At 42.0% G+C, this 21,369-nt stretch overlaps 1 protein-coding gene across 1 annotated transcript in view; it reads right to left on the minus strand.

Moving 5' to 3' along the window:
* Positions 1-21,369, minus strand: part of PHACTR1 (phosphatase and actin regulator 1) — a 311,175-nt gene that overhangs the window by 46,865 nt on the left and 242,941 nt on the right. Inside the window, exons 6-8 of the mRNA XM_075705026.1 lie at positions 17,386-17,571; positions 16,146-16,352; positions 6,062-6,392 (exon numbers count right to left, since the gene is read on the minus strand). Coding sequence (XP_075561141.1) covers positions 6,062-6,392; positions 16,146-16,352; positions 17,386-17,571 — 724 coding nt within the window. The remainder of the gene's footprint in view (positions 1-6,061; positions 6,393-16,145; positions 16,353-17,385; positions 17,572-21,369) is intronic.

The raw sequence follows: 21,369 nt of genomic DNA on the forward strand, positions 1-21,369 counted from the left end.
CTGCCAGATAACATTCCAGAAAGACTTTTTAAAAGGTACTTCTGGATATATAATGATAGTCCACAATGTGCTTAGGGATTAAGGAGAAGAAAAGGCTTCAGATCCTGTGAGCAAACCATACCATGCTGTTGTTATAATTTTGTTAATTGCAACATTTACTGTTGCAGACTAACCAACAATGAGATCCATAGCTTTACTGGATGTCTTGAAGAGAGGAACTCCATTTTCTTAGTGATAGTCTATGTTTTGTACCACAAAGTAAGACAGATTCATGAAAAACTGGCTTGTGAGTTTTTGTATTAGACTTCAGTGAGTTTGACCCAAAAAATTTTATCCCAGAAGTAGTTTTAAAGTTCATCAGCTGAATTCTCCTAATGACACATAAATGCACTACAGTCTTTCAAAACTTTCAACTAACTTTTAATTTATTGATATGCTTTAATAATTTTGATTTTAGGAACTTCATTTTTAAAATCTGTTTTCTCTGTAACCTACTTTTTGTGTAACTCTTTTTAAGAGGAAAGGTAGGAAATTCAAAAGCCTGGAATTAAATTTCCAAGAGAAATTAAACTGCTGTGAAATTCCATTAACATTGCTAAAAAAAAAAAAGAAATTAAAAACTTCCAATGGTGAACAGAACCACTGGATCATTCAGTTAGTTTTAAAACAATACATACACAGAGAGCAAGTACAAGTTCACTAAGCCCCTTCTGGAAGTACAAATGAAAGGAGCAGAAAGTAGTTCCGCATCCAGGACCATTTGGTCCTTCCCTGTTCTGTGAAGGATGTATGTAGGCTACAGATGCATCCTTATGGGTGCGCACATAGGGTAGCAGATACCAAAATGCTTCACCAATTTAGGTTATGAAGCAGGTATCGGATGGCAACAAGATTTACAAATTACCACAGAGGATCTTTATTTGAACTAGTGATCTAGAAATAGGCGGCTTCTCATCTCATTGTAATTTTTCTGAATCATCCACTTTCTTGATAATACTACTTTCTATTTTAAGCCCCTCATTTTTCCTGGTCTTCTGTGTTCTTCTTGATTAAAATCAGCTTTTTCCACAGCATTTTGACTAAGTCAGCTGTCTAAGCAAAGCGCTTATGAAATACATGTGGTACTGCAGTTTACTTAAGAAAGACGAATCAAGGTCACTGGATATTTCCATTGTGTATAAATTCCTCTGGGTCATTAGCAAAAACCCCACAAGGTCAGGTGGTCTACACCACAAATTTTTTTAGCATTATTTACCAAAAAGCACACTACTGTTTCAAACAGTCCATTTTAAATCAGCTTCATGTTTTGCAACAAAATTAAAGAACAAAGCTACAGCTAAGCAAGTACTTGTTTTAAGAAGATAAATATATCTTAACACATAGATTTGAATAATTCATAGCTGCCTAGTACAAGCACTTGCAATTACTGTTGCATCATCTTTATGTGATCAAAACAGCAAAAAAGTTACACCACTATAGCTTACAATGTTTCTAGTGAGAAAATATTTTAATGAAATACCAGAAGCATATGAGTGACTCATGGCAAAGACAAAATCAAAAAAGAAAAAAGTGGAATCCCTCCTGTAAAATCTAGTGGGAAAAAACTGCACGCTTCTCATCTGTCATCCCAGGCTCTTTGATTTTGGAATAAAGAATTACATTTTTATCAGCATGTTTTCAGATCAACAGTACACTCTTCTGTACTTAGCAGTTAAAACAAAAATCCGAAAAAACTTCAAACCACTGTATATACGTTTCTACAATACAGGCATATGTGTAAGAGACAGAGAGAGAAGGCAGAGCTATAAATATTAAGTGTTTCTATCCTTAGGCAATGCTAAAGTTTAGACAAAAAGCAATTCTCTTGACAAGTTTTATGGAAGATAAATGTTTTCTGACTCAAATACGTTTTATAAGATTTACAAGACACTGGCAGGAATGTCTAATGCATTTCTTTTCATAAATCTACACTCTGAAGCTGAACCGGGTGTCCCAGAGGAACTGGTCTCACTGTCTTTTTGGACACAGAGATTCTTCACTGCTCTGCCACAGATGCAATTCTAGCTTGGAGTGAGATATTGCCACTTAACAGCTCTTTAGTACATCCATTGAACAAACTGAGGCCTTGATTCAGCTGCTAGTGTGCAAGAGCCCACAGAGTAATTGAAATTAATTGTCATCTTACCAGACAGACTGAGAACTATATGGGCAAGGCAGAAAATAGGGCTATTTCAGATTAAGAAGCTGCCTCCCCAAGTCAAAATTTAAGATATATTCCAGTGGCACAAGAGGGTTTCTCCAGCTTCTTTTGCTGCTGATAGTGACATGCAGCTTTTGGGCATAGTCCTTCTCAAATTCATTTCAGTCAGGAGCAAGAAACCTTCTGTGGATTTTGGTGGCAGAGCTTATCAGATTTTCATCAACTCTTAAAATGCATTCTGAAATGGTCAAGAATGATGCCTGAATCTAGAGGTTTACTTATACTTGACACATACCCTTTGGGCTGTAGGGGAAAGTCGTTTGAAGTAGGGCACAAAGCGGCAACAGAGGTTGTAGAAAAAAGGTTATGTGGAAATTACACTCTTCTCTGTTTCAACTTGATCTATCATAAAGCTGGTAATTTATGAGGGAAAATAGAAGCAACCTGGCAGAACAAATGACATGTCATAATAGTCATACTATGACAAGGGACAGATTGCCCTTCTGAGAATAGGTTATGAATAGATGTTACGACTACCAGAAAATGTTTGCAATCAAAAGCGTTAAGTATGCAAATGAACTTAATGCTCTATAATGTCTGTAGTAAAACTGAATAAAAAAATCCAGGAATTAACTGCCATTTATAAGTCATAAGAATAACTGGGACTTGAATAGGCACTAGGCCTAGGTGAGGCAGTAACATGCAACCACTCCTGCAGAGGGGAAAACAGAGGTAGAGAAGCTCAGTAGCTTTCTCAAGGTCAAAGACAGCAAAATAACTTCTGGCTTCCAGGCCAGTACAGAGGGACAGCTCATTTTTCTCTGGCGAGCTTCTGGCTCATTGGCAAAGCACTGATTTTAACTATCGGTCTTCAGATGTTGTTAGACTATCTGAATTCCAGAGACCTCATCTGTGAAAGCAAAAAATCCAGACTGCTAGAGGAAGGGGATGTTCTAGTCTTTCATTGTTTGTTCCTGTCCACACTCACAGTCCTGGTGGAGAGAAGAATTGTGAGGTCTAAGAAAAGTTTACTGGGCAAAATGTGGAATTGATAGAAACTGGTTATGGACTCAGTGACTATCAATGGAGTTTAACAGACTTGAGGAGCTTCCACTGCACTAGGAGCAAAGAAACTAGACACAGGGAAGAAAAAAAAAATTCTCCTAAAGGGAAAAAAAGACAAAATTTAGAGCAGAATATTGATCTGCACTTGTCGACATGATCCTCCCCTATTAAAAACAAAATACTACTCTAAATAATCCTCCAAATTACCAGACTTGCCAGCACTATTACTGCAGCATCATGGCAATTATTCTATAATGTTGTAGGATTCTTCCAAGATAAAGACTGAGATCAGCAAAAATAAATGCTGCCAATGAACTTAGCATTCCCCAGAAGGTGCCTGAGAGACTTGTCAGGCTCTCTCGTCTCCTGAAAATTATTGACCCAACAACAGTGACTGAGTAGCAAGTTATCCTGGAAGGAACAGGAAAGCTCAGGATCTCACTGCATATCCTATGCATGCAACACATGTGAGCACACTACTAAATTTTAAATAGAGGAAAGCAGATCTAGGATCTGTGCAGTTTTAAAAAGCCTTCAAGACTTCTGGGCTGAAGTGTCCAACGACAAATGCTGCGGAATGATTTCTGCTGGGTTTAATCCATATTTTATACAATTATGGGAAAAGAACTACAGTCAAAAATGCTAGAAAACAGCAGCATTTGGTGCAAATAATCCTCTCCCAAGTTAAAAATATATATTTTAAAAATCTGCACAAATTTTGAGGAAAAGTTAGCAAATCTACTAAGATCACAATGAGGCATGAAAAAGCAATTTAAGAATTTAACAGCAAGTGTCAGCTCCACAGACCCTTTTACTTGTAAATACTATGAAAATAACAATCTCTGTTGCAGAGGAAACAATCATCACCTATTTTCTCTCTTGTGAATGCAAACTTTATTGATTTGTTTTGACGAGAATAACTGAAGTATTCAATACTTTATTTCATGATTGAAATAATAGTTCATTAACACAAAAAAGCTATGAAAAAACAACTGTCTGCAATATCATGAACTAGGATTCATTTCCATTTAAAATATAAGATATCAGTGCCACAACCTTTTCTTATTTTCTTCTACAAGGGGAGGCAATTGCTTCATATTGTGAAGTGAATCCTTGCTTATTCAGCTTTTAACAAGCAGCAGAGCTTCAGCTTCAAATTAACAGTTCAAACCAAACAGCATCACCTTCTTTAAATCAGTTAAATGTATATGTAGGCATAAACATGATAGATACCTAGAAATTGGAGCATTCATTGCTGTGGGGCAACAGATGTCACAATGAAGTCATACTCTGAGAGGTGTCACTGGGCTCAGGATCACAAAGTGCCTTCTGCATGCAGTGTGAGCCAGACAGTAAGACATGCGACCTACGCTGGGGACGACGTGGGCAGTGCAGCCCCAAGGGAGACTTTGGGAGACACCAGCTACCCTCTGCACTCAGTGCACCAAGCTTTAGGGTGATGCAGATGCATCTGACCAGCCCTGCCGGCAATGTGAGAGGTAACTGGGCAGCCACTGGGCACAAGGGGGAATGTGGATGCTTTTTCCAATCCTACCACTACAGCCCTTTTACTGATGGGAAGAGGAACCTCCCTCACAGCCCTAACAGTTTTCCCCCAGCAGAGATTTCCCCCGTGCCGCAGAAACATCAGCCCCCCAATATAACCACAGAGGTCTCGCTATCCTGGTACTAAAATAAGCTGGCAGTGTGGGACAGCCTCTGGTCCCCTGACTGTTTTGCATGCAGTAAGGAGAACCTGCCATCCCTAATTGAATTCTTTTTAACTATGCGCTATAATGAAGGTAACATTATCACAAAGAGGTACTGGGGCAAATCATTAGGCATTTTGTCTGTTAGACCAAATATTTTCACTCCCTGTCTAAGAGAAGGATGATCTGATGCTCCTAGAACAAGCCGGCTACAAAGCTGCCCTTGGTACTAAATAGAACATGTCATTTTTTGGACTACCTTCCCTATTCTGGGACTTGCTCCATTCTCCTCTACAAGATGAAATAAATTTTCTGAAGTTTGCTGGTCTTGCAGTCTATGAGGACAGCTTGCCTTTACACAACATGCGTCACTTACTGAGACTATTTGAAGCAGTGTTCAGACATACCCACAAGTGACAGTAATAGAAAATGGCCCCAAGGTGGGTAAGACTCTTCTGATCAAATATACAACCTTCCTCCAGATGCAAATGGCTAAGAAGGTAACTGCTGTGGAATGTCTTAAATATTTATTTTAAGATCAAACATATAATTCAATTTAAATTAATTGAAATAGTATATTAAAACCCCTCTGAGTGACTTGTAGGAAGTCCTCATAGGTTGTTTCAAGCTAATTGGTAATACTAATCAGATGGCCTGGTTTGAGTGGCACATTTGGTTTTTATTGCTGTTTTTTGAACCTTTCACTTCCTCTCCTTTTTTTTTTTTTTGGCAATCCTCCACGTAACCAGAGCTTTGCAGTTATGCACTCTGCAGTATATACTGCAAGCCAGGCATGTCCTATTAACGTCTTCTCCCCTGGCTGTATTATCTAGCTCCTTGAACAGGACAACGGGGTTCAGGAAATTTGGTCTTTTTCTCCTTTCTGCCACAAACTTGTCAAACAAGCCTGTAAAGGCTTTTTCCCTATCTCTGTTTCTTCAGCAACGACTGCCCTGAAGTTGTTAGACCCCCCCAGGGGAGAGGCCTCATTCAAGTACTATCAACATAACTCAAGTGGTGATATCGATACTGAGGTTAGCAGGAAACAGTGCACATCAATATGTAGTTTTAAAAGTTGATCCATTACCTTTCTAGCCTTTGCATGGTCATGGCTAGCGTTTTGTTCAGTTCCTCTATCATCCGGCACCCTGAAGGGTGAATGGGCAACGTGCTGGACCCAGAAGGCAGGTGCTGGCTGTGGCTGCTGTACTGGAGCTGGTGCTGGTGAGCTGCTAGCTGGGATGGCAGGACAGTGTGATGGTGCTGGGTCAAAGGCTGCTGGGAGCTCTTCTGCGTGGAATACGATGAGAGAGAGAGGTCTGGCCCCCCTAAAGGCATGCAAATCATGACTTTCTTTGGAGGTAGTGGAGGTGACAGTTTAACTGGCATACAAGGCAGTTTCACAGGAGCGCCAGGATCTAAAACAGAAAGAAGAGAGGCCCTGGTGTTAATGTTAATGTTCATGTCAGTACAATGGAGATCAGAGTATCTGCCTGGGTGAGCAGGTACTGAGATTGCTAGTCAACATGGGAGTGTGCACCCCTTCCCTGCTGTGACAGACACCTCTGCATAGTGTGCACTCAGCACAGTCTTCAGAAAAAATACTGTTGTTTTGCAGCACTTCCAAATCTCATAAAAAACATCACAGGGCTGTGCATGCCCCTTAATAAACACATTAAGCAATGCTTAACAAGGCTCGTGGCACACTTTGATGCTTTAAAGCTCTAATCCTGCAAAACAGCCCTGCCAGGTAAGCGCGATGTCTACCGCTCAACAGGCACGCAAATAGGGGGCGAGCAATTCGGTGTCTGAAGTTACAGGACGACTCACCACCATCACTGCTGGAGCAAAAGCTCAGGGACTCCTGATCCTTCTCAGCCACTACAGTGCAATTACTACAAGTCACATTTCTTACAGCTTTGTAATGTGCAAAACATCTGGTGTTAAAAATTACATTACAGGGCAAGAGAGAAAAGAAACAGGGTTTGAATACTAAACAGGAGTGGTTGGGAAAAATGAAGGGGACAGGAGGAGAAAATTATAAAGGGCAGAAGATTGTTAGAATTAATGTATTCTTTTACAGAAGACTTGGCAGGCACTTTTCTCTGGACTCATCCAGTGAATTTTAACCTTTTTAACACTAGGCGTGCTCCTTGAACCGCACAGTTGACCTGCCAGGCAAAGACTCCCCTGACTTCCATGGGAAATCAATGAAAGGTCCACAAGCAAATCTCTCTGCCAGGAGTCAACTGCAGGATGGAGATTTCTGGAGTTGCACTGTGGAAAGTTTTCAGAAGGGAAAAGAAGTTAACGGGAGGGCTTGTAGTTCCCAAGATGGGTGTGAGAAATGACCACCATGTATGCTAAGAGCAAAAATGAGAGCAAATACATACACTGTGAGCTGCAACTATGCCTTTGTGTTTAGGAGGAAGGCCAGGCCCTTTCCAGCCTGGAATACTACAGACATTTGGCTCTGCGGGCAAGGCTTGCATGGTCTCTGGCCTCTTGTTGCTTCAGTTCACTCTTCTTGGTGTAATATGATCATGGGACTGAAGGGCTCGAATCTTCTTTCGACCTAAGAAAGCCTGGGAGTAAGATGTTGCCCTCCAGGTTTCAAAGGTCATCACCCTCCTGAGCGATATCCTTCTAAAGTCCTTTTCCAGATGGTTCGTTTTAGCGTTAACTATCCTTCTCCTTGCCCCCTTTATTCCTTCCTCCCTCCTGGCCTATTCTGGATATTGCCTGTATTAGTATCCATATCTACTGGCCAGGGTGCACAAGGCCGATACTAGGACTTCCAAGCACTAACACTTCTTGAAAATGATTAAGGACAGTAATGTGGAAAAAGACCATGCATGGAGCCAAGCTCAGATATGATTAGACTTTTTCTAGTGCTAGTCGTAGTTTCATTGCATCCACAGTATCCACTTGATATTAGTGTTTTTACTATGCTAGGAGCAACACACTGACAGCAAGTCTTCCCTTTCTTTAAAGGGCTTATAGGCTAAAGACACAGGAGAGGCAAAGGCTGTGCAAAGATGAAATAGAGGCATAGAGAGAAAGTGGTCTTTCCACGTTGCGAGTGGGAGAGTTAGAGAGAGAACAACTCAAGTCTTTCAGCTTTCAATGCAATATCATATCCACTTGACGCCTCTTGAAGGCAAAAATTCTTCTGATGGCTCCACCAAGGCTGAAATCTAACTCATGGGGTTGCCAAACCACACAGCACTGCCCTCTCCTCTAAAGCAGATTGCCTTCTGTACAGTAGAAAAAAAAATACTTTCAGGATCTTCTATTCAAGCACAGGAAGGTCTCCAAGTTACTGTGTTTTTCTTACATACACTTCATCTGTGTATATTTCTTCTTTGTATCCCACACAAAAGAACACACCATCTTCAATAAAAGATAAGTAACAGAAAGAGTGAAGAGTAAATTGTATAGAGCCCTGAGAATAAGGCCCCTATGGGATTTGTAGTAACAAAGTGTTTTCATACATTTGTGCTCCAGGCAATTGCACTTCTAGAGCTGGTCCTGAATTACAAAGACTACACTGAGATCTGCACTTCCATTTTGAAAAGTGCAGGTTGACTGTTGGTTTTAGAACCTTTCCTGCTGTATCTCAGTTAAGACCTTCCTCTGACAGTGCCTGTGCCTGGATGCCCCACCACTCTGCGTATGATGCAGGGGAGTCACCCTTAATGGTGAATTCAAAGGGATCCCAGCTGCAGGCATCTCTTACTTCTGACAAAAGAATAACTGGAAGTATCAACTGGGTTTGCTGCCTTCTGTGATCTTGAAGATTAGAGCAACATTGTATGTTGGGAGTGAGTAGAACATGCCAAATGGTTCAGGTATAAAGCAAATAGGAATCCTTCCATCTTTCTTCTAAAATACAGTGAAAATTTATTTTCCTTTCTCATGCAAGCATTCATCTAGTAGAGTTGTGACAGAGGCATTGCAGCTTTGGAGTTGCATGGGAGAACAAGTCTAGCTTAATTATCCCGAGTAACCACCTACTCCACCATGCATCAGATGTGCATACTCTGGTTTCCACTCTTCACAACAAAGGTATGGACCTTTAGTTTCCACTTAAAGATATCCTTCACATCAACATATTTTCAGTGGTATCAGTGCTCCACTGGGCACCTGCCAAAAATCTTGTCCATGATTTTTAACGTTAGGCTTTATTCAGACCGACTGTGTTTCACCCAAGTTCTTGAGCCTGTCTGAATATGGCCCTAATACCTGAATAGAGCCTTGAAAATGAACTAGAGGCATTAAATCTACTTGTCTGCCCTTCACCTTTGGGAGACTTCTACTTGTCTGTTAAAAAAAAAAAAGGTTAAAAGGAGAATGACTGCAATGGGAGGAGAGTTTGATCCATTCACTTGGAAGCATATCAGTATACCTTCACAAACATCCGTAACGGAGACCTTGTACTGCAAGTTTTACTGCATGGTCAGATCAATGAGTGTGCTGAACAAATGGGGCCTTGCTCAAATGCTCAGGCACACTGTTGGAAACTGTGCTACCATCATCTGGAGTAAACGAGAGAACAACTTGTCCCTTTGTGTAAGAGTGAGATGACTGCATTTTTCTTTCCTCTGTTTTAATTTCACAATGTATATGATGTATGAAACAGGGGTGGAAACAGTTATTGTCTCCAGCATGGAATATCCATCAGACATGGACATCTGTAGATGAATAAGAAGCTGGACAGTGGCAATATGAACAAGGAATCTGTGGTAAGTGTTTTCGCAGTGGAACATTATCAGAGCTTTAAATCATTGCACAACGCACTCATGTGACAGAAGAGAAGCAAACTCTGTGAAGCCAGGTGTGCAAGTCTGATTCATCTCTTTTGGCTGAGGTTCTTCATGCTCAAGAGAATAATGAGCAATTTTGCACGATGTTGGTTCCCAGCAGGGTTGTGACCACTCAGCACTGTGCATGGTTAAGTAATAACTGTGCCAGAATTGATGAAAGAGACGTTAGACATAGAAACCTTCCCACTGCTGATGACAATAAATTACTTAAAAGATAGTTGTGGATGCCACAATATTTGGTGCTCATCAGACCTCTGACAAACAGGTCAGCCCTTACCCCCTCCATATAGGTCATTTTGCTAATACATATAGTTGCTGCATTTCCTCTTGGGTTTTTCAGGAGATAGATAGATATACTTTTATTTGCAGCACAGAAGGTCTGCCCATGTATAGTTCTTTTGATGTGTTTGTGGTACGCTGAAGCTGTACACTAACTATACCAAATCTGATGCTTCCCAGCCACTGAACATGGCTGGAGAGTTGGTCAGCACAGGTTGCAGACATAGCTGCTGCAGATAGAGCGCTAGGAAGTTCTGGATGTATGGCAGCAAATACTGCTCCAGCAGGGCTGATAGAAAATCCTCAAATCCTCCCCCAGCACACCTACTGCACGGAGCAAGAAGGCATGCCTGGGAATCCTGGGCTCATGGCAGAGCTGGCTATGGTTGCTATCCTGCCAGTGGGAAAAAAGTTCTTTCTTGACTCCTTGTGACGCCGAACAGGAGCCAGCATTGTACCCTGACAGCAAGGAAGGCCAACAGCCTCCTGGGTTGTATGAGCAGAAGCACAGCCAGGAGATCAAGGGATTATTCCCCTTCTATTCAGCACTCCTTTGACTGTATCTGCATTACTGCATCAAGCTTTGGGCCTCCCATGAAAGACATCAAAAACCTAGAGCAGAAGGCCACCACGATGGTTGAGAGTTGGAACAGCTAACCTGTGAGGAGAAGCTGAGGGACCAGGGCTTGTTCAGCTTGGAGAAAAGAGAGCTTGTTGGGGGGAACCTAACAGCAGCCCTCCGGTACCTATGAGGAGGTTATCAAGGTGGAGCCAGGCTCTTCACAGTTGTGCATGGTGGGAGGAGGAAACAAGAGAGGTCCTGGACGGGACTAACCGGAAAACATTTTCCCCCATGAGAAGAACCAAACAGTGGAAAAGGTTTGCCCAGAGAGGCTGTGCACTTGAGAAAATCCTCTGAGATTTTCAAGACCCAGCTGGACAAAGCCCTGAGCAACCTGGTCTGATCTCATAGCTGGCCCTGCTTTGAGCAGGAGGTTGGACTAGCTTGCTGAGATTCCTTCTCACCTGAATGACCTTATAGTATGACCTCTGCTGTACTATATACAACTACAAGTAATACAACTCATCATAAAGTTAACGAGTTACTCTTTAAATTCCATCCAAGTAATTAATTCTGCAATGTGCAAAAAAACTCTTGCAAAAACCAGCGTGGCCTGTTGAGGGAGCTCCATAGTGGAAATGAGGTGATGTGCCTGATACTTGCTGGTAGCATTTGGACAAGTAGCTTTCACTTTTTCAGCTCTTCTCTCCAGGAATCACTTGTGTCTTAACAGTGGGAGTCTCTTTTCTTCTTTCAATGAGTTTTTTGAGCAGATTCATAAAGATGAGTTAAAAACTGTTCTGAAAGATCTGCCATGTATCTCCTGCTGACTATAGCAAGATCTGCAGCCATGTCTTCAGGGAAGATTTCAGACTGAAATTCTTTGCTGTTCTTCTGCACCATGTCTGCATCCAAGGTTCAAGTTGAATTTGGAGAACACAAGCAAAGCATGCTTAGCCTAAAGGTTGAAAAGTACAGCTCTGCATGAATTTCCCTGCAAAGCCCTGAACAGGGTTTCAAAGACGGGAAGATTTCCTGCTGCCTGTATGCGCTTGGTACTCCACTCCAGGTAGCCGCAGGCAGAGGAAGTGTGGCGAGAGCAACTGCATCAGGGTCCAGTTTCCCATGAGAGCCTGGGAGTGCTGCTGAAGGAGAGCTGCTTTTGCTCTGCTGCTCCTCCCTCAAGCACACAGTGAAAAGAGAATTGTCCATTGCCCCCACATGAATGTAACCTGTCTTCATGAATGTAGCCTGCCAGAGCAGGCAGCAGGAGGTAACATCACAGAGGAGGAAGCTTGTGGATAACGTCTTGGGCTCATCTACAGAGGAGCCTTCTGAGACACATGTGACTGTTGCAGTATAAAATACTGCAGAGAATATTTATTGGATAAATTGTAGCTGCAAATACTTTTATAATGCTGTAACTAACAACCAGCTGTGTTGTGTCAGTGCGGCAGCAGGACACCAGGCATCCATGTTCTCAAACCTCATCCTTGGCTTGTCTGCATTATCAGAAGCAACTTTTGGGGACTTGTAATATTTCCTACACTGTTAAGTGTTTGCCTCTAATTATGAATTAGTTTTTACTCTACAGAGACATAACTGGAAAGCACAATCTCAGAACTAAAAATGTGCTATGCCTCTCCTCAAAATCTTGAATGAAGAACGCAAGAGAATGCAAAAGGTTTTTCAGAGCTTAAATACAATAGCTGAGTGGCCAGATATGACTCAGGCTACACCCTACTGTAATATTAGGCTAAATTTGGGCTCACATACACACAGGTGTTGCTAAGATCCCAACTTAGTGGCATATATTTTGTTCTCTGATGTTTTAGGGGACTTTATGGGTTACTGGTGATTCAGTTGTTTGAATGGAAAATATCTAATTAATTTCAGAAAACATCTGTGCTGGTGAGAAGTAACAGCTTAATGAATCAAGATCAAAAGGAGCTTTACACTACGGGGGTATGTTGTGTATCAAATCAGATATGACCAGTCTTCTTGTCACTTTTGGCCATTAAAGATTTTATGATAATCTGGGGACTTTACCCCAGCAGTCCAATTAAATTTGGTCCCAGGTGATTATTTCAGCTCCTCCTACATTTTCAACAAAGGGGCTGCATGTGTTGTTCTGAATGGCTGGGTTCTGCATGCGGATATTGGTGAATTAAAATGATGAAAGAAATTCTGTCCATGAACATTGTCTAATAATAATCACATCTGAAAACTAGTAAAGGCTCATCAGGAGATGACTGGCCAACAGCAAATGCAGAGCAGTGAAACAACAGTATCAAAACAGTTAAGAATCATGTTTTTCTCCTAGGGTTGCCTGTCTTGTAGGGCTGCACGGGCACTTCCACACCCAGTGCTGTGATAGGGACGTTCCCTGTGGAGGCAGCATCATCAAGAGCATGGGAAATGGCGTGAGGCAAAGCATGGAGCATCTTCTGCAGTGGCGGTGGCACCACTCCCAGTGGCTGCTCTGCAGTCTGCTCTTCGCTCTGTCCCCATTCCTGCACTGTCCTGTCCCCACAGTACCTCAGCCCTGAGAAGAAGCATGCCAAGGTTGTGTGATTTCTATTTGCTAGAGGCAATTCTCTCTTCCTGTCACCTTTAAAATGGATTTTTTTCTTTTCATTCTCCCCAAAATTAAATGTGCTTTTACATGTTTATTTTAGGCCTGCTCTTTTATGTGCATTTCTTATCGAGGGAAAGGCCAATCTTTGTCTTGGCACAGGCGGATAGATATTTGAGATGGTTCACAAATGCTTTCAGAGGTGAGGAATGTTTCTTTTCCATTTCTAAAACCTGTATTAAGTCCTTTGCCAAACTCCGCAAGTCAGTCTTCATGCCTTTACTGAAGAACTTTGGGATAAGTTCACAGCAAGAAGGTGGTCAGACTCAAAGGAAGCTCTTCTTTCCTCAAGTTTTGTATTTAAAATACTTCTCCTTTTTTTTTTTTCTGCTGACTGTGCCTGTAGTGATTTTATAATATATATTTGTATAAAACATGTTTTTATTAAATAAATATACATATGTACACATACACATACATACATATATCTTAAGACAGAAGTTAAGAGGCACTTCTGTGTTTTCAGATGAGTACCTGAACCCTTCACAAGATCACATCTTCCCTCACAGTCTTCTTGAACAGAGCTACCAGACCATTAAACGACTGTCACCCTCCATTAGCCAAGCCCAGTATGTCTTAATTTGTCCTTCAACCTTCTCACAGACTCTTCAGTAGAAAAATGGGTATGCAACAAGAACAGAACAGAAAAGCCTTCACCTCGAATGCCAGAATTCAGATTTTACTTGTTTTCTCACACACAAGCTGAGGATGTCTCTGGAGTAATTAGCAAAAGAATAGCATTAATTCTGCTTCTCACTGATGAGGGTGCTTCATTAGGATTGATTGCTCATTTCCAAAGATTATACACAGCTGAAATAATTACCAGTGGAGAACACAAGGCACTGAACAACATGTATATCCTTTAGACCACCAAAGTAAACCAAGCCTTAAGAATAAGTTTAATAAGGTATGTATAAATGAGGCTTTCAGTTCCACAAGGAATAACTGTCAATTAAATTAGGGCTCTATGAATAATAAATAAATCTGAATCCCTGTTTCTTTTCCCTGAGGGTTCTGTATTTGCACGTACAAGAGTCTGTCTATATGCACATACAAGAGTTTATTTAGGCCTGGATGAGAAACCACTAAAGGCTACCACCAAGTAAGAGAAGTCACAGTTCTGTTTCACTTTCATTGGAAAGTCATCACCATCAAGCAATTGACTTATACTTATAGCTTGAGCCTGATTCTACTTCACACAAAATTTCCATCTGCAAAAAAACCCACACCAGAAGCCCTCATTCTTTGATTCTTCTGCGCTCTCTTACAAAAGAAAGGCGTATGAATGAAGGACATTCAGTACCTGAGGTTTTTCCTATGCTATTCCTATTTTTTTATTTCTTCCATGTTGGTCTCATTTCTGAGCAGCTCCTTGTAATTGGGACAGAGTGTTATGGGAGATCATAGGAAGCTGATTTTGTCCTCACCTGAAGCCATTAATACTGCTGCCTGGCTTTGCAGGCTGCAGAACTGACCATTCAGTTTGTAGTATAAGGCAAAATATTAACCATTATGTATAGATTTTGGCAGGCAAGAAAGTAAAGAGATTTCACATAGAATGAACAAAACTATACGGAACAAAAATGTGCGGTCATCCAAAAAGAAACATGAAGAGACTACGTAGAGATACGAGAGAAAACCAGGACATGCTCTCTCCTAATGAGCTCTTTCCTGATATATATATTAAGCCAAATAAAATGAGTATTAACCGACAGAAAAAAACCCCAAACCAACATCTAGAATGTATTAATGTGGGCTGAGCATTTCTCACATCAACCCTGAAAAGATCAGGGCAGCATTAACACAGGAAGATCGACCCAGTGTGAAGACCAGTAGCTGCCCCAGTACAGAGATGCGCCACACCTAATCTTGAACTCAGGATTTTGAGGTGCTGTCTCCTGGGCAGCAGCTGCAATTATGAGCAGGCTGTTCAAAAGGTGCAGGCAAGCATTTAGGGAACCTTTTTTGGTCTGTGTAAATGTAGCCATCCTTTGCTTCCGTGGTCTAAATGAGAGACTGGAGAGAGGAGACCCACCAGTCCTCCTCCCACATGTACCTAAAGCTTTGAATCCCCAAGAGCCTCAACACCTGTGAAAACATCTGGAACACAAAAAAAGAGCCTGTATTGTCTACTGTTGCTAGCTGCCAGGCAGTGAGAGATAAACTGCAGCGTAAACTGCAGGACACCAGAATCCTGGTCACTGGGAACTGGAGCTGCCTATCATCATCAGGACTCAGCAGTGGGAGGGGAGTAGTCAGAGCAGGGGTGGAAAGGGGGAGCAGTTAGGGGGGCAGTGTGAGCAGGAAAGCAAAATGGCAAGAAGCCACGGGACAGAAAGGCCTGTGTAAGGATCAGGGGGCCAGGTAAAAGACAAACACATGGAAAGATACAGGGTGTGTGCAGGGGGACCTGCCCAGATGGCAGTTGAGGTGAGAAGCAACAAAGGGCAAAAGGAGAAAGTAAAACTCTCCCTTTCCTCTCAGCCCTCACCTCTTTTCTCATTAAAGGCATTTAAAGATATCCTAGTATTTTCCTGATACTTCCTTTCCCACCAAAGCACATCCTGCAATTTTTGTTGTAATGGTAAGTCTTGCTGAATAACAGTGAGGAGGGTTAGGAAACGCAGCGGTGGCCTTAGGTAATCACAGCTGAGAGGGGAAGTGCCCTGAAGCAACCTTGATGAAGTTACAGCCTGAAAATGCTTCGTGATCCCTGCCCTAGGTACAACACAGATACATTACCACTACACACAACAACATGTGCAAACAGCATTACAGAAGGAGGAAGGACACTGAGAACCTTGCTGTAAGGGCAGGTTTTTCCTATAAGGGAAATGGTGGTGCTGAGGGTCCAGGAACACCTACTTACCAGTTAAGTGGCTGGCAATCCTGGCAATAGGTTTAGGAGGCAGGGCAGGGGGCTGTTTGAGGAGGGACAACTGTTTCACTGGGGTGTCCTCATGGTCTCCAGGGAAAGCGGCAGATTTTTTGGGGGGAAGTAGCAGGACTGGCTTAGCTGTAGGATCTTGGGACAGGAGGACGCCGGATTCATTGGATGTGGGGCTCTCTTCAGACACTGGAGGACACAACCACATCATAGACGCAACAACGTTACGAGAAAAGCAGCAGCGGATACGGCCGCAGTAAGACAAGAAAAGCAGTGCAGCAATGCAGATTAAGAATGACTAATAAATTTCACTCAAACATCATATAACATAGAAAGGAGGAGAGAAAGAAAGAGCGAAAAAGAGAAAGAGAAGGAGTAACACACATCTACACAACAGCCAAACTTCCCATTACCTCTGACAGAAGCCAGCTCCCTTATGGCAGGCTGGGACGTATTCCCACATCTTGAACACAAATCAAGAGCCTTGAAATGTCATATCTCAGACGGTCTGTCACCACAGCTTGCTCAGGACCAGATATGTTAGCAGGTGGTCTCTAAACTTATCCTATAAATGTAAAAGCACCTCACGGGGCCTACTCCATTTCAAAGAGGCTGCACAGCTGTGCAGGATCGTGGATGAACACTTCTACCAGTCACTTTTCCTCACTCGACCTTTGTCCACAACTCTCAGCATTAAGTGATGCAGAAGGAGGAGCTAACCTGGATGTACAGCGTTGCCATCTCTCTGCATGGGCTGGCAAAGAAGTGCAGAGAGCCTCACCTAGGGTAGGGCAGCTGGCTGTGTTAGCTACTGAAAGATGCATGGCGTGAACGTCACCCAACACCAAGCGGCAGCTAAAGAGCATGACGTTGCACCCTAGGGTTTAAAAATGTTGTCAGCTCTCTGCTCTAGAGCTCATTGTCACAGCTGAGACGCAGCCAGAGAGTTAGAAATCTACGCTTAAATGCTGACAAACTGCAGGGACTTTGCCTTACTCACAAAGAGGTTACTTGTGTAGAAGTGGAGGTTACTTCTATGCCAAGTCAGTCAAAATTTCTCATGGAGCATCCAGTGACAACCTGTGTGCTGTCACCTGCTTCTCCACCAGAAGACCTTTGTCTTCAACATGGATTTCTCAGGGCTAGACACCAAATGTTATAAGCAAAAAACTTGTTCCGAACAGCTTAGAGTATCTACATCATAATGTAAAAAAGATGTTACCTGTCCCATCCATGATCTCTGTGGTTGGGAGCACCTCGTATGAGCAGGGTTCCCCAGATGCTGGACCTGACTCCAGTTCTGCTAGGGCTGGCAGGGATACCTGGCTGGAGCTCAGCACTTGCCCGGAGCCCAGAGGCTGCCCATTCTCCAAAGCTCCTTCTTCATTTGGTATGGAAAGTTCCCCATCTGTTCATAGTTGGAGGAAAGCAGAATGACAACAGAAGACACATAAACAAGATGTAGAAAGAATTTAAAATTAAATCTGCTATCTCTATTAGCTTGCTTGCAAATGAGGAACCTGAACTGAGATCTTGTATGTATACAGAAGACACAGGGATAAGGAACAAAACAATATGGTTTCTGTCTCAAAAATACAACCTGTGTAGAGCAATTTTTGGAGATGTCTGACTGTGATGTTCTGTCCACAACAGTTTCACACAAGCCTGATGGCATTCCACTTGCCTTAAGGGGTTAGTAAGATTTGGGAAAGATCTGTCAAATATCTGTGTTGATCCTTTGCTTACCCTAGGATGGTCACTATGATCCACAGTCTAAGCTGGATGGTTCCTGACCATTCTCCACCCATGGGGCCATGTGGCCCCATCGAGGGCCACAAAATCTGTTTTCCCTCTGTCTCTATTGAAGCTGGGAAGTCAGGAATGGGAATAGGCTGGAACTGAAGCTATGAAGCTTTCTTAAAGAATACTAATATACACAGTATATAATTTAGAATATTTTAATAATAATAACAAGAATTATTCTCTTCCCTTACACCACTTTTTATGCTATAAGGGACACAAGCAAAATCACAGAAGTATGTGCCTATTTTACGCAGAAATAAAAACATTACAGCTCCCAGCATCAAGATCTTAAGTAAGGGAGAGTATAATTTTCTAGTTGCCTCGTGTAAGGTCTTGATAGTGGGATATAGCAGATTCCATTTAGAAAGCCTTTTTTTAAAGCTATTAATAATATCTCCTCTATCTGAGCAACATTTCTAACAGCAGATGGTAGTTTCTTTCCTATCAAACGCCACTTTACATTAGAAATAATAAAGAACAGAGGCAAGGTATCAGATCATTCTCTATGGTGTCAACCTGCATGATTTTTATTTCAGAACTTGTTATGCACAGCACTCTGGCACCTGGAGGCAATGACTACATGGATATCTCAATTACAGTTTTATAAAGGGAAGTGTTCAGCCCCTATGGTTATGAGTGGAAGCCTGAAAATATAACCGGAATATGACCTGTAAGGCTAAAAACCAGCAGGCAAATAAACGGACCTTAATTTTACTATGCATTTAAATAGGGGTTTTTTTAAGTCAAACTCAGGATTTCAGGATCTGATTCTTGATTTTTGGGCACCTTTGATTAGCTATATTACTGCTCAATGTACCGAGTAGAGATGTGCATCATTCAAGTGAGTGCACATTTTCCCCTCACAGGGCTAAGATGTGCAAAACACTCTGGAAAACACTACTGAAAAGAGACAAAAAATTAAGCCTCACTTAAGCATCAGGACACAGGAATTAACAAGTACATTAGCTGAAAAGTATTCAGAATTATGTTCTGCCTTTTAAAGCTTCTCTACAGCAAGTGAAGATGGTCTCCTGCTTATTTTAGAATGATTAGAAATACCAAGGTCTTGACTTTCTTGTTTTTATTGGAGGCTTTCTGAAGACCTAGAGAGCTATTATTGTACACAGCCACATCATACTAGACTGAAACCCAACCCACGGCTTTCAGAGCAATCAACTGAGCTGGCTAAAAGGTGGCAACATTAATCAAAACTGAAGGTTTTGGCCAATTGTTTGCAGCACAGTCTCCTTCTAACTGCTGTGGTCATTCAATACAAATCCGTTTATTTCCCTAGGCAGCAAAAATCAAACAACAGTTCAACCAGTATTTAAGCTGAATGTTTTTTGACTTAGCTGCGTGGGTGGAAGTGCTGTGTATTCTGTGCTTGCTTTGTCTCCCTTTTATAAACACACACCTTTACATGTGTTTGGGATAGGGGCTGCTGTTGTCCCAGTTACCTGGCTTCAGGAAAGAGCATAACTGTTTCTTATCCACAGCAACTGTTTCTTGAATTGTGATTGTGTCCAGCAACATTCACTAATTCAGTGCAGGACTAAATTTGACCATAACTGTGAGCAGACAAAAAAGTATGCATGATTAAGCCAGCAACATTTATTTTTTGGAGGGATGTCTACACATTTTTAATGAAGTGGGATGCCTATTGTAACATGCTGAGCACCTTGAAATCTTACTGTCTTAACTGCACTTTGCACTTCTCAAAGGTATATTCAGCATGATTTAAGAAGATAGCATTCAAATGATCCACTGAAGGTTTACGATTGTGAAAAAGTAAAATGTGAAATAAAATTTTGGCTTTTACTTTTTGTCATAATAACAAGCATGACAGCTCTCTGTACTGACAGCATAACCTCTTTTAATCTTACCGCTGAATATCTCCAGTCTTCATTTAGACTCTAAAACTTGTCCTTGGATTTGACTGAAATCATCAGATATGACACAGAATCATGACTGAAATATACACCCTAAATCAGATCTCGCTTAAAGAAGAGCTACCTGGGGAGCTGCTCAAGTACAGTAAACAGATCAAAGATGCAGATAAAATAATTTGTAGAGTGAAGAATACCTTAGTGTGAACTAATCCTGGATCAGAGACATGCTTGACAACCAGACATAAAAGGCAAATTACTTATTATTTTTAAAGTACTAAAAGCTATTCCGGTTAGCTGACATACAAATGAAAAGAATCCTGGTAGTGCAACTATTACATATACACGGATGAATTGATTAGTCTTCAGGAACTGGCTATGAGTTTGAAGGGAATTTTGCACAGTGACAACATATGTAATCTTTTGTTCTCACACTTTGCTGTGTTTTCACCGAACCTGCTGCTACTTAGTGGAGAATGACTTTCCCTAAATGCATCAGCTTTGATAATGCCAGCTGAGTGTGAAGCAGCTGGATCTGGACAGGACCAGAGAGAGTAGCTTGACCTCTGCAGCAACAGGAGCACGTGAAGGCTGCTCTTCTGTTACTCAGGAGGCTCCACACACCTGAAGTCACTGAAGAAACAGAACCGCAGAGGAAACTCTCTGATGCAAAGGACTCTACCCAGACACTTTGATTCACCTTAGCATGTGAAAGTAACAGCATGGGGTGAAGGCCCAGAAATGCACAGATGGTATGTTCAAAACATGTGTCCCCTAAGCATGGTTTGTCCTCCTGAACTCACCTGCCATTTCCACTTTCAGGTACTTTTTAAAAATTGCCTGCTGCGAAGCAGCCCACAGTGCATCATGCTGACTGGTACAGACCAGTCCTTTTGTTGTTTCTTTACATTGGAACTCTGCCTACCCTTTCACCGTGTCTTTTCACTCTGAACACTCTAAATTTGGACAAGGGAACTTCTTGCATGTCTGAAAAGTGCCATGCTCACATGCTCCTACCACAGCCAAATGGCTAAGAAAGTCAAAATGATGGGAGAGTTTGAAATCCTGAGTTATTTTCTACTTTGGGTTGTCTCCTTCAGTACTTGCCCGCTCTCAAGTAAGACTGTCCAGGCAAGCATTCTCGATGGCAAATGCTAGGAAGGGCAGAGAAAAATTCATGTCCTTCTCATGGGCCCCATGGGCTAGGGCAGGGAAAATTGAGTGTTCTTGCATGTGGTCAAGACCTATCCCCAGGGCTGTTTCCTAGTCTTGGTGGCTACCTTAGCAGAGTGGCAAGGATCCTTCTTGACTTCATTCTCTAAGCAGACCCCCTATTTTGTGGGATCCTGTGGAGGCTGAGACATATGGAGATTGAAATATGGATGTCCTCCCTGCTTCTGGAGGAGTTCAGATCCTTTCAACATACTGAAACTGCAGCACAACTGGCTCTCTGGTGGCTGCCTTGCCTTCCTCCTTGCTGCATTACCAAAGCCACCTCTTCAAACTTATGCTCACAT

This window comes from Pelecanus crispus, chromosome 2, assembly GCF_030463565.1.
Source record: "Pelecanus crispus isolate bPelCri1 chromosome 2, bPelCri1.pri, whole genome shotgun sequence".
NCBI classification, from domain to species: domain Eukaryota; kingdom Metazoa; phylum Chordata; class Aves; order Pelecaniformes; family Pelecanidae; genus Pelecanus; species Pelecanus crispus.